The sequence below is a fragment of the Hoplias malabaricus genome, chromosome X2, assembly GCF_029633855.1.
Source record: "Hoplias malabaricus isolate fHopMal1 chromosome X2, fHopMal1.hap1, whole genome shotgun sequence".
In the NCBI taxonomy this organism is placed as follows: Eukaryota; Metazoa; Chordata; class Actinopteri; order Characiformes; family Erythrinidae; genus Hoplias; species Hoplias malabaricus.
The window spans coordinates 45228144-45242100 of NC_089819.1; the positions used below are offsets into that span (position 1 = coordinate 45228144).

Genomic DNA, 13957 nt, shown 5'->3' on the forward strand with positions numbered 1-13957 from the left:
CTCCACATGCTCATTCCTCTCAAATGAAAATGTCTTCTTCATTGTCTGGATGTGCAATATGTGCATACATTGAAGAAGGGTTATTTTTAACAATGCTCTTGGCTTCTCTTAAGCTACTGGACAATGATCTGTTTTCTGTTTTTCAAGCCAGACTTTCCACTCTTTTGAAGAAACCACATCACAATTCAGCGGTGCATTCATAAAGCATAGGTGGCCTGGTGTAAAAGCCCACATGGGAAGCCTATCATTATTTGTAACAGAGGGTCTCCTTAAACGTGAGCTATTTTTCAAGTCATGCATTAGGCAGGCAATGCAAGGTTCTGGTTCTAATATGGACTGCCACAATGGCCTCTTTTTTTCCTCTTCTCTTTCCAGTGTTTCTTAGTGCAATTCTTGTGTCAAGCATGTTTTACCTTTGATATCTGCCTGCCATTTTCTTTCGTTCTTGCCCTTTTCCCTGTTTTTCTCTCTTCTTTTTTATAGGCTCATTATATCATCTATGGGTAAAAGACAACCTTGTGCAGAGGTCATCCACCACTGATGCAATGCATGATAACACAAAACATCCCCCATGGTGCAAAGTGGGAACAGAAAATTGGCCAGACAAAAGACGTGGAGGAATTGATGGGCTACAGAAGGCAGTTCCCTTTTTTCCCCTTGTGCTTTTTTTCCAGCTTCTTTTTTCTAAGCCGTGCTAGTTCCACATTTACACAAAGTTGAGGTTCCTGACCATATAATAGGCATCCTGGAGAGAAGTGCAATAAACAGGTAATGTGCTGTACGATTACACCAGTCCAATGCTGATCACAGGTCTCGGTCACTCTCTCGAAGTTGTAGACCCCAAGTGATTGACAGCTGTAATACTCAGATGATGATTTAGAACAGAAACCATACATGATCACAGATTGGGTGACTGGTGGGAGACGAGAAGCATTAACAGACATGAACTTTACCACTTTAAAAAAATGTATCACAGAATAATAACTTCCTTTTTGTTAATCTTCTTTTTAAAAGACCTAAGCTTATTCCCCCAACACATATACATGAACCATCCACCCATATGTTTATGTTCTTTTATGCATATGGATCCACTTTGGACAAGGTATATCTCAAACAGGTCCTTTCTTCTCAAGCTAAAGGGGAAAGGAGGAAATGTAAGTTATAAATAGGAATCAAAAGAGCCCTCCCATTTATTGCAACAGGATGCCAGAGACACCGACATCTTTGAAAGTATGAGAGCTTTGAGCTTTTTACAAGACAGGTGAAGGGAACACATGTGTTAAATCATCGTACCCGTCTGGCCTTGGTCAGCCCTACCATAAAAGAAAAGAGATTACAAAGAGGTCTAATGAAGACACTGATCAAAGCCTGTAATGGTAATATATAGCAGGTGTTTTCAAACCTTCGGCACTGAAGGAGGGGGCTGCAGCTTATGTCTTTTGCAGACCATGTTCTTTTGTCCTGATGAAACGGATAACCAGCAGAGTGCTTTTCAACACTTCTCCGTGAGAGATTATGAGGTATCTGCTGACCCCAGGAGAGCAACGGGAGTTTCAACATGCGTTTGATATAGAAATGTTCCTACATATTCTTTCACAGCTCAGTGGAAAAACGAACATAAAACTGGTTCAGGGCCATTTTTACCTTTGGCTGTGAAGCACCTGGGCGTAGACTGAGATTGTCAGAGGGCTGATGGAGACCTGGCAACATTTGACTTTGGAAAATGTTCAAAGAGTGACTGTGTTTTTTATGCAAGATTCAAAAAATGTTACTTCTGTTTTTCATCAGTTGAACTGAAGGTTTTATAAAGCTAAGTGTGGGCATCAAGTCAGTATTCATGCAGCTCTTCATTTTTATTAACAACTTTAGTATGTACACAATATTCTGATCAAGTAATTGTCTAAACCTAAGAAACGCGAGCAAATCAAGTTATTTAACAATCTGATATATACTCAGAAAACTTTCCATTCTTGGGGCTGTTTACATGCACACCAACTTAATAATGATAAAGGGGCCCTTAGTGATATACATCAATTTTGTCCATGTGTAAGTTTTATGATGTTTAATTATGTCTTCATTCCTTCATTCCTTTTTTTTGGCTTCTGCTTAATCATATCTACTGGACCATTGTTGTGAATGTAAACACTATAGAGAAATAATGTTTATATATATTATGTAAAAGGCATTCTGAATTGTGTGATTGAAAAATGTGATTTTAGACAGTTTTTTTTTTCTTAAACCTAAGGAAGCAATCCCGTCAAACTTGTATGGTGGTACTGTCAACCTGCAGGCAGACAGCAGAAGGGTGAGTGGAATGGGAACTAATATTCATAGGTGTATGTAGTTTTTATGAAAGACAGGTGAAAAAGGAGCTGCTATGTGTTTAATCAATGATCAGAGGTTAATTTTAAGGAATCCAAAGCTATTTTGAAAGACAAACATGCAAAGCTATATTTTCCGAATAACCTGAGCTAGTTTTCTTATAGAAACAACACATAAACAAATTAAATTATAGTTTCCCTATAGAAGACATATTAAACTTTCTAATTTACGAGATATGTTTGATTAAAGAAATAAAACGCATGACACACATAATCATAGAAAACACAAACAAGAGTAAAAGTAGTGCAAGTGACTAAATACACAGCACAAAAAACAAACAAAACCCCAGCTATCTTTCGCAGACAAAAACATACAACAATAGAACAACAATCCATAAACCAAATTAAGGACTGTCTTTAAGTAAATACACTAAGACAATAAACAAAACAAAGTCTAAAAAACACATTAATATAACTTCTTTTAGTTAGCATTAGTTGTTTTTCTTATATACTACACTAAAGAACATTTTTCTTCTTTATTCTGTCGTTTTGGTCCGATATCACTTTCTTCATCCTTGTTAAGATTTACAGTTCAGCGCAGCCTCATGTGCAGCATTCGCCACTTCCGTCTTGTGTCAAATTTCAAGCGTCGCTTGTTCCTGACGCGGAGACTTCTGGGAAATGTAGTACACAAGCAAAGACCACGAGGGGATGTTGAAACTTTAACCGTACCAAAATTGAAATCCGAGCACAGTGTAGAAGTGTATGTGATGTTCGTAACTGTTCAGTGGAAAGGGAGTGTTTTTAACAGAGTAGAAACACTGTTTAGGAAGGTCGAGGAAGCGATGATAGACTACATCTCCCACGCCGGCGCATAATGAAATCGAGGCAGTGTAAACAGTACTTGAGGAACATGAAAAGATCGGATGACAGTGAGAGGGAAAAGAGGAGAAAGGTATCGCTTGCAGTTTTCTGTCCGTTGGCCCCGCGCGGCTGGCCGTTGCTCTGTGTCTGGGGCGCGCGCCTGTGTCCTCAGACCCGTGTTGCATGCGCTGTGTCGTTGTGTGCAGAGCTCTGAGTGTCCTCTTCCACACGCTGCCGTTTCCCATACATTCTGGTTATCATTTATATCATAATTGTCTCGTCGTTCATATATAACAGTGCGCTGAATGATGTCCTGCGTTAAACTGCGCCGTGTGATTGTTTACTTCGCCGCTGTCATTAACTACTTATGCGGATGAATATTGTTTACCCTGAGGAAGATCTGAAAGTCTAGCCTAGTCCCTGCAGAAATCGTGACAATGAATGAAATTCACAGATGAAAGCCTTACAGCCCACTTAGAGGACTGCCAGCTTGTGTTTATGACACAGTGACTGTCTGCTCATAGTCACAAGCCTTGAGATTAATTATTTTTTGTAGCTTTTGGAACAAGTAGTCCTCTTTTATCTTTAAATTCCACCTGACCATATGCAAGACATATTTGTTTACCTCCCAAAAACGTCAACAAATAGGGCTTCAACACGGGTGTGTAGACGTTTTCTCATTGGGTGCCAAAAGTGCAGTGTTTGTATTGGTCTGAGTGACAAATAAATAAATAAATAAAATGGAGTCATATTAAAAAGTAATATATTTAGAGCATTATGCTGTATATCGCTGTAATTATAAGTTATAGACTTTGGCTCAGATATAAGAACTTTGACAACAGTCTTTAGAATATGTGGAGCTTCTTTAAAGTGTTTTGAAACTATGACACCTAATGACACTTATAAAATAGTTTATTAGGTGATGCTTAACAAGGCTACATTAAACTTTCATTACAGCTGACTTTAACTTATGTTAAGATTTTGAAAAGCCTATTTTGACAAGCTTCAGTTGTAATAACATTTTGAAATGGACTAAAGTAGCATCAATGACACATATGTGAAAAGTATATTTGTACATCAGTACAAGGAATTTTAGACTCTGCAATCTACCAACATATGGCAGTACACACACACACACACACACACACACACACACACACACACACTCACACACTCTAGTGACTAGGGGCAGTGAATACACACACATCCAGAGCAGTGGGCTGCTACATTGGCAGCTGGGAAACAGTTGGAGTTTAGGTCCCCCACTCAAGGATAATTCTGCTGTGAATGTTGAAAAAGGAGCTGTTCCTTCACTCCCCTCACCTCCATTTTTCATGCTGGAGCATGGGATCGAACCAGAAACCTTCTGGTCCTACAGCTTCTTTTCTGATTTTAGGACATAATCTGCATCCACAATTGACAACTTGATGCTTAAAAAAATAATTATTAAACAGTAACAACTAAGTCTTATGCAGGTTTATATCAGTTGTCTTGAAAGACTTCTGGAGGTTAGCAATAATTTTTTGAAGTAAATAGATATATTTGTTATTATTTTCATCCTTCAACATGTAATGTTGGCCTAGACCAGGAGTGTCCAATCCAGTTTAGCCAGTGGATTAAAAACAAAATACATACTACTACTACTACTACTACTACTAATAATAATAATAATACTTAATTAATTCATTCATTCGTTATCTGTAAGCGCTTATCCAGTTCAGGGTCGCGGTGGTTCCAGAGCCTACCTGGAATCATTGGGTGCAAGTTGGGAATAAACCCTGGAGGCGGCAATAATAATTATAATACCTATAATTATAATTATAAAAAATACATTGAACAAATGCCATCTACAAAAAAGGAACGGTTGAACTAAGTCACTGCTGAGATATTGCTTTCAGGGCAAACCCTTGCTTTTGCTGCATGTTGCATGCATACAAATGCATTGTTATTGTCTTCTAAAAAATTTTTGTTTTTGGTCACAGTAGTAACCACTACTGCCCTGTTTCATGGCACTCAAATATTGAGTTGCCAACAATGCCAACAGCTATGCTAAGCATGCTAACTTAGCTAGCGACCTAAATATTGTTCTTTGAAGTTATTTATCATTAGACTGCTTGTTTGCAAATATAGTCTATGTTATGTACAATTGTACTGAGCTTTAGCTGTTTAGAGAGTTTAATCCCAAGCGTTCACTTTCAGAAATTACATAAAATCATCACCACCATTTATAATATCAGACTGAAATTTAAATTGATGTTTCCATCAGTTTACCATCTTCTAGCCTAATAGACTAGTTTACTGCCATTCTCACTGCAGGTTAATACTGAGGATTCTGTGACTTTCTTTTTGGAAGTTTAGAGACAGTGGGTAAGCAGTGATTGGTGAGTGTTTTGTCAGTTATTATTTTTCAGTTTTATTTTAGTTTATAACTTGGACTTCATAAAACAGGTTTTTAGTCTATATAAATCATAACGTACAGGACCCTAAAAATCACTGTCATTTAGATATAGAGTTCAAGTGTGTTATCTGTGTTGCATATTATTTAATCTTGTATAATAATTTTATTATAAACTTTCCTATTGGAAATGCATTCTTCTACTTTCAGCCTTTGAAATTTACATTTTCTATTATATTAAGGGTGCCACTGGACAAACTAAATGTTACATATATATAATATTAGTGTAAAAAATGATACAAACTAAAGTGTCACAAATTATTGCCACAAAATTGTTTTTATGTTTTCCATAATATCAAACTTAGCAGATAAACCGAAATTACACTTTGAGTACTGTCGCAGCGTATTCTTTTTGATGCGTGGAAGAAAGACTGGAGACAGTGGGTGCACTCTTCAAACCTTTAATGGACAGAGATCTCTGGAGATGTCACTTCACAGCGCAGTGCGAGTGAGATCTGACAGGCAGTTGTTACACACACAGATATATCCTCCCTTGACTTCCTCTATAGATAACCTGTAATTCTCAATATTTTATTTCATTATGTCTGCATATTTTCTACTCAGGACGTTATTACTGTTTTGCATTTTTGCCAACCGTTTGGACATAATCTCTATGGATAAACAGTGCCCTTGGGGAGTTTCCTATTTTCACTTTGTGACTGGGTTCATGTCGTTTTATCCTGTGACTGAGTTCATGTCCTTTTGATATGAGAATTGACCTTTCCTAAGCAAGCAAGCAAGATATGTATATTCTTTGGCAGCAAAGCAATCTACTTATTCAAAATAACCGTATAATCCCAACAGTACCTACATGTAGCATGTTGTATTACTCATCACACTATATTATAAACTAATCATTAATAATTACATTGTTTTTAATTATTATTAATTTGTTCTGGTAAAACATCACGCCATTTTAATATGTGCCTCTGACAGAAACTTTTCTGTGGCTTTCTGTTGTCACTAGACTGATAGGATGCAAGGGTGGCTCTCTTCAGTTTTGAATCGTAACAGTGGAGAAAGTTATTCTGAATAAAAAAAAATCAGGTTCCGGTGTAATTCATCTGCCACACATTTTCTAATAATGGTGTGATTAGTTATTAGCAGAAAGTGTGATAGAATGATAACATTGCTAACAAATGCAGTGCCTTGGAGCAGAAAATTGTCTCATAATGTTGCTGTCATTTTAGATATGTTTTGGATATAATTGAATATGAGCAATGCAAATTACATTTTCACGTCTTTCTCCAGATAGACGTAAATGATCACACAGTTAATCTGTTAAAAGAACACATTTATATGGACAAAAGTCATTTTAAGCCTCACATTTATCTCTCCACTCATCTACCATGCCATTGTTTTGGTGATTTAGTTATGATTGACACATATGAGTTATGAGTAACAGCCCTGTCCTCTACGTAGAAGAATATAGGGATTAATTTCCAGTTTATGCAGGAACATCCCACTTATGAATGACTGCTTGTGCTGCGTTAGCCTACCTCATAAGATTTTAGGGCACCCTGAATGAAAGTTTCTGCCAAATGCTATAAATGCTTATTATATGTAATGTATTGAAGCAATAATTATTCTTGCTGAAGTCTTAAAACAGTAATACTTGTGGCATGGAGCAGGGTTTGAGATAAAGAGCCATTATCTTTATCCTGGTTCTTTATAAAATCATGTTGCAGAACCAGGCCCCATCAGCCATACTATTAAAACAACATCCTTATTTCTACACGCATTGTCCGTTAACATAGGTGTTCTGCATAATTTTTTTATCCCCTTTCCCACACAGGACCAGCAGAGAAAAGGTATGATTTGGGTGGTGGAACATTTTCACCAAGACAGTGATGTGGTGGTGATGTGCGTGTGTTTTGTGCTGGTATGATTGGATCAGACACAGCAGTGCTGCTGGAGTTTTTAAAAACCTCAGTGTCACTGCTGGGCTAAGAATAGTCCACCATCCCAAAATATTTTGCCAACAGCGTCCTGTGACCTCTGATGAAGTGCTAGAGGTTGACTAACACAACTGTCTCTACTGTCTCTGATTTTACATCTACAAGGTCAGTCAACACAATAGGTATGTGTGTTAGACTGGACAGTGTGTAAAACTGTAGTCGTGCCAATATAAAAACACGCTAACACACCACCGCTACATCAGTGTCACTGCAGCGCTGAGAATGATCCACCACCTAAATCATACCTGCTCTAGGGTCGTCCTGGGGGTCCTGAGCATTGAGGAATAGGTGAAGGTTGCGAACCACGTAAACACATTAAATGACTAATTAAGCACTATTTAACTAATATTTAAATTATGAAGTACTGCTTTATGTGTACGTGGAAGAGTAGAAGTTAAATGACCATCCTAATATATCCTTCATAGCCTATATTATTTCTGGAAATTACAAATAGGCATTGCTATCTGAGCATAATCATTTTTATGAAAATTTATAAAAACCACCTGTGGCCGCTAAACGTCCTTGATTATTTATTCAGCTTTTGTAGTTATAATTTTAGATAGATTTCTGTCAATTGAATATAAATATACACAAACCAACTGCTGATAACACAACTTGCCTCAGATACTTTTATTTGCTGGAGAGGATTCTGAATTTCCTGTCATGACATGGGGGGACATAGGCCCAAATGATTAGTTTACAATATAAAATCCTCAGTGGCTGAATTTTTTATGACCTTCTTGTTGTGTTCGTTGGGTCGGTCTGTCTGTTTGTCTGTGCCTTTCTGTTTTTCAGCCCTGGTCTCTAATGGCACATATGTTTGGATCATGTCTGACAGCGGTGAAACTATGTAGGACGTGGTTCCTCCTGTTTATTAAAAAGAGCTTTGGAGACCAGATGTGCCACTGGCTCACAGAGTAGTCACAGCAGCTGGTTTTTAGGCAGACAGGCAGATGGACACACTGACAAAAAGATAGACAGGCAAAGAGGCCTTAAAGGGGAAATCCTTCAAGTGGTTTAGAGTGCTTAATCTTTTGACTTATGCATTGAAACCTAATGTTTTCATTAGGTCAAAATATCGATACTTTGAAACATCATATACTTTTCTTTTGTGATGTGTCTCATGTACACTGGTACCAAATATCGATTATTTTAATGAAACATACAGGTGTTCTGCACAGATTCCTCCTCCGATTTGACTTACCAAAGTCACTAATTTGGCAAATCAGAAGAATAGGCTGTGGTGAAGAAGAACCAAACTCATACAGGCGCAATCGTCTTTCAAGGTGAAAGTCTGGACTCACTTTCGCTTTAACGACATTGAAGGCACAAACTAAATGGACAAAGATTTGCTTGTCTTGTCTGGTTAAAATAAAGTACACAAACAACACAACGAACATGCACAGCTGCCACCACCACCAGCTTTCTGACAGTTTATGGCTATTTTACTTTGGAATGATGACCCACTTAGACATGGACAAGTTGCAGTCATGGTATGTGTGTTAAAGCATGAGGCTTAGCTGAGTACTGTTGTACATTGTCTCCTGCTGATTTTGTGTATACATAATACATAATTCCTGCCAATTTAAGATTATTTTATCGTCAGTTACACAGACATTGTGATGTATCATAGAGAATTGTCTTGCATTATATAGAGTATCACAGTATCCCAATATTGTAATCTCATCAGTATCGTGTGCAAAGTATCCCTGTGATTCCCAACCATAATAATGAAGAAGTGTTTTAAGACCTGTGCAGCATAAATAAAATAACATGGCCCCATACAGCTTGAAGAGGCATTCAACAGTTGGAACATCTGCTTCTTATCACCACAACTGTGAACAATTCTGAGTTGATTAGTTTCTTTATACCTGCCATCAAACATGTCTGAATGATATCATTTAAAATGTGGTGGAATTCCTCTTCAAAGCCCTACATCAGGGCTCTCTCTCCCTCGCTCTCGCTCTCTCACTTTAATTGCGATGCATCTTAACGTATGTGCTGAGGGATTGTCTGATGTCATCAAATCCTCTTAGTAGCACCCATTGGAAATGTATATGTTTGGTCATGATGCTCCCAGTATGTAAATGAGTGATTTTGAGATCAGAGCACAGTATAAAGGCCATTATAGCTATAATGACTCACTAGTGACATGTTACGCAGCTTGAATTTCTGCTGAATATAAGAATAATGCAGAAGGAACTCTGAGAAACCTGTGGCTGGAAAACCGCAGATTACTGAAATTGTTTATGTCTGTGGCTTGTTACAGTGAAAATCTGGACTACTTTATCATAATCATTAATAAGTGAGGATCTGTAGTTATTAATACAGGACATGTTTGCAGTTATGCCTCGTCATTGGATGTGGACTGATGTGTCCTTTCTCTTGTCACAAAAGAGGCTGCGGGTGATTTATCTTTAAAGCTGGTTTTTATTTTATTTTTGTCTTTAAAAATGCCTTGTCCTCTCTTGAGCTTTGCCAAGGATTTCCTAACCATATGCGGGGCATGTGCATGATGAAAAAGCCCATTCTGATTATCATCCTGTACTATAAAAGTGCTACGTTGTTGGATAACAGACTATTAAAGAATGACCTCATCCCTTAAGAAATGCCCTTACAAAGCCCTCTGCTCATAGAACAAATGTCAGTGTTATTATTTGATCTAAGACCACTAAAGTAAAAGTTGCCCCCTTTTTAACGTAGCCTAAGTGAAACCAACTGTGTGGGCTCAATTAAAGCGTTTAACCATAAATACTGTTCAATTTATTGGACAAGCTGTTGTATGTACGGATTTGTTTGAGTGGGTCTGTGTTTTTCTCGAAAAAATATGGCTGAGAAAAGCCTGTTCCTCCATCTGTTGAACACGCTTTATAACTTCACACTTGTAACTCCCTCATGCGGTCCTTGTGTTTCTTTTGACACGTTGTCTTATGGCTGCTTGATGTTCTGTTGACAGGATAACCCTCGTCCAGTGATGAAATATGCTTCTGACACACTAAAAAGAGCATTAATAAGAAAAAAAAGGAATCAGGAAAGAGATAAAGGCCTTTCCCCCCCACTCTCTCCCCAAATAGAACGTAAGTAATGACAGCAGAGGGTTGCCAGATGTTCTGAACCTTTTTTCCTCCTTTTTTGCCTATCATTCGAAGTGGCTTTGGCTCATTGGTTTTCTGGGCTCGTGTGTTTGCCGGAGCAAGCTGTTTAGGCTGTTTAATTCCTAAACACTCATTAAAATGGTTTGTGTTCCCCTTGGCAGTTCTGTTAAATTAACAACTAGCTACAGCTACAGGCTGATTATGTGACCACACAGCCCGTCTTTGGATAATCGATTCCCCTCATCCCCTCCCCTCCCCACCTTCGCAAAATGGTTCCCTGTAAATAAGTGTAAGACTAATGATTTATGGGTGCTAATGTCCAGGCGCTGTCATGTCGGAGCCAATGTTTTAGTGGGAAGTGGTGTCACTTTCGGCCTAATCAGCAGCTTTCTTCCCTGTTTCCTTTCCGTCCTCTTTCTCCGCTACCTGACACGTGGCCGGCCTCTATTAACGACTCTATAATGGAGAAATAGTGTGGGGTGTTGACATAAAGTGCACTCAGGAATACATAAGACTGGCCGTGGTGGGACCGGAGTTACATTTGCGGGATATGTGGGGCGATGAAAACGAGGCATTGAAAATGGAGAGAGAAGAAGGGGGAAAGAAAGTAAGAGTGAGGGAGGTAAATGCTCAGTCGCCCCTGACTTCATCAGGATGGTGTCCATAAAAGAGAGAGAGAGGGAGAAACAAGGCAGTTGGGGGAGTTAGAAAATACTGCCCCAGCTGATAATGATACCATTACACTAATGGAGGCAGCAAATGAAGTAGCAGACTGACACCCTGCTTTATTACCGTGGGGGGCCACTTCCTGCTGCATTCCTAATGGCTGGAGCAGCGAGTATTGATCAGGCCATCATACCGCTAATCCACATGGACATTACTTGCCACAACGACTTGTCAATCCTGCCACTAGCCTCTAGCTACATCTCACTGCGTCCTCTTAGCCACACAGGCCTTAGCCAAGTCCCGCTATGAACCCACCCAACCGCACACTCCTGATTTAGGGCACTAGTGGGAGCCTGATGGCGAGGGTCTCAGCAGGGTAGGTCTCATAATGGTCCTCAGTTGGGATGCTTTGATTTGGAGAGAAAACATGGGGGTTGGGAAGGTAATAGGATACGGTGATTAACTAAAAGCAATAAGGTTCGTTTAATTAAGACGTTCAGCATTATCGGGACTCCTGCCTTTTTAATGGCTGTGTTGGACACTGAGCTTAAGTAATGAGAGACCTGCTGTCTTTGATTATGACCTTTTGCTGTAAATAAGGATACGCTGAGTCTTACTAAGGGTTGCCAGGTGTCAAATGTCATTAGAACATGCAGATTTCAGCTGTGCTTTAAGAATGGACATAGCACATCCTTTACATATATAACGTAAGCGCAGCTGTTAAGAGTTACAAAATGCATTTGTAAAAATATATTGTATGATATTTTACAAAAGCCTAATTTGATGGAATAAAGCAGATTTTCAAGCATTCAGTTTGTTTTTCTTTTTTAACCAAAGTGTATCAAATTATTGAGTCATTATCACTTACTAAGCTGGTTCCACTTAATTTGAATAATATTAATAAACAGCAATATTTGTTTTATTCTATTTAAAAAAAAAATATTGCATCGTTTTACTAATAGCCCCCTGCAGGGTGTGTTCATACTTTGCCCCCAGTGAATCTTTGTAAGCTCTGTACCCATTGTGACCTTGACAATTAATGAATGAATTTTACTAATATTTTATCAAAACTCAATTTGAAACAAACTCACCTTCTTTATTTTTATGACTTTTTGGCCACTAGTCCACTTCAAACATGTAATTTTGGCCCCTACAAGACAAAATATTGCAGTTGTAGCTCCCAATATACGAGCCCAAAAAAATCAGGTCACCTGTGGTTTGTTCAGGTACTGCTTTCACATTTTTAATGTGCCTATTGCATATTACTGCTTTCTGCAGTATCAATATTGCAAGGGCTAATAACACAAGAAGCGTTAACATACAGTAGATTGAGCAATTTTTTGGCGGACATAACTATAGCTACTGCAGTTTCACTGAAACTCCAGTCTATTTAAAAATTAGCTCGTAAGTTTTGATGATGGAATGCTTTGGGCTCCATCAGAAATGGCTTACGGCACGATTAACAGCAGTAGAGCAGGCCTTACTTTGGTACAGGTCTGCTCTGCTGTCACACAGATGGCCTCTGCACGGCCTTGGCGATTACTCTCCAGTGTTAGCATTAGCCTCGTTCCCCTGTATCAGCACATCTAGCGCTAACCTCTGCTCTGCCGCTAATCAAACGGTTTAGCTTAAGGGGAGCACTCATTCAGCCCCTCTCATTATGAATGCTCCTGTAGCCATAAAGATGTATATTTATATATCTCCATCTGGGTGCCTGTCGCGGGGGTAACTAGTTATTGATCTGGATATTTAGTCATTTCTTTCTGCTCGGCCATCAATATGGGGCTAACGCATGAGTGTGCTATGCTTGACCCTGGCCCCTGCCTCTGTCTCAGATCCCATCGGAGTTTAGTGATATACTATTCTGAAAAGCAAATCAATGAGTGAATATGAAGTTTGCAGTGTAATATAGGGCGACCCCGGAGCCTGTGGCGCCCGCATTGATCCTATATGTGGATTTAGCTTGATTTGTCTGTTGCAAGGCTTTGCTTTCTATATCATCTGTAGACTGTAGGGGATTACATATCCTTATGACATCCTTATGCATTATGGGCAGGTCTTTTAAATTCAGTGCATGTTTTTATTTAACAGCTTTTCTGATCATAAGCATATTTCTGAAGAAGCAGAAATTATTTTTTGGAGCTGAAGTTCTTTCAAAGTTTCACATCATAAACTTGCAATCTATGCCACAGATTGTGATTGTAAAATGATGTGGAGATGAGGAATCCTGTGAAAATACATTATGTGCTGGAAAAAGTTTTTCACATAGCCAATACAGACACAATTTTACCACTTCTCAACTGCTATAAGAACTGTAGGCAGCTTTTGTTTGCAGCTAGACTTCAGACTCTCATATTGTGACCTTTAGTTGATGGAATTTTTAAAGAACGGCTTTGTTCAGGAAGCACAATGTGGTTAGAAGGTGTAGAGATGATACTTCTAGGCTAGTAACAGTCTTAGCACAAAGCAGACATCAAGGCTGATAGATGTCCAGACCAATTTGTCACTTATATGTTAACAGAGGGGTTAGCTAGATCTGCTTAGGATATATTTTGAATATATGATCTTAGTTGCCCCTTTATTAGTTTGTTGATTAGA

The 13957-nt window shown here is 38.6% G+C and overlaps 1 protein-coding gene across 4 annotated transcripts in view; it reads left to right on the top strand.

Annotated features, from left to right (window-relative positions):
• Positions 1-3198: 3198 nt before the first annotated feature.
• Positions 3199-13957, top strand: part of LOC136676821 (alpha-ketoglutarate-dependent dioxygenase FTO-like) — a 182556-nt gene continuing 171797 nt past the window's right edge. For all 4 annotated transcript variants that reach the window (XR_010796322.1, XM_066654064.1, XM_066654065.1 and 1 more), the window contains exon 1: positions 3199-3276. Coding sequence is in view for 3 of the 4 variants with exons in the window: in XM_066654064.1 (XP_066510161.1) it covers positions 3199-3276 (78 nt within the window). In the remaining variant the exon portion in view is untranslated. The remainder of the gene's footprint in view (positions 3277-13957) is intronic.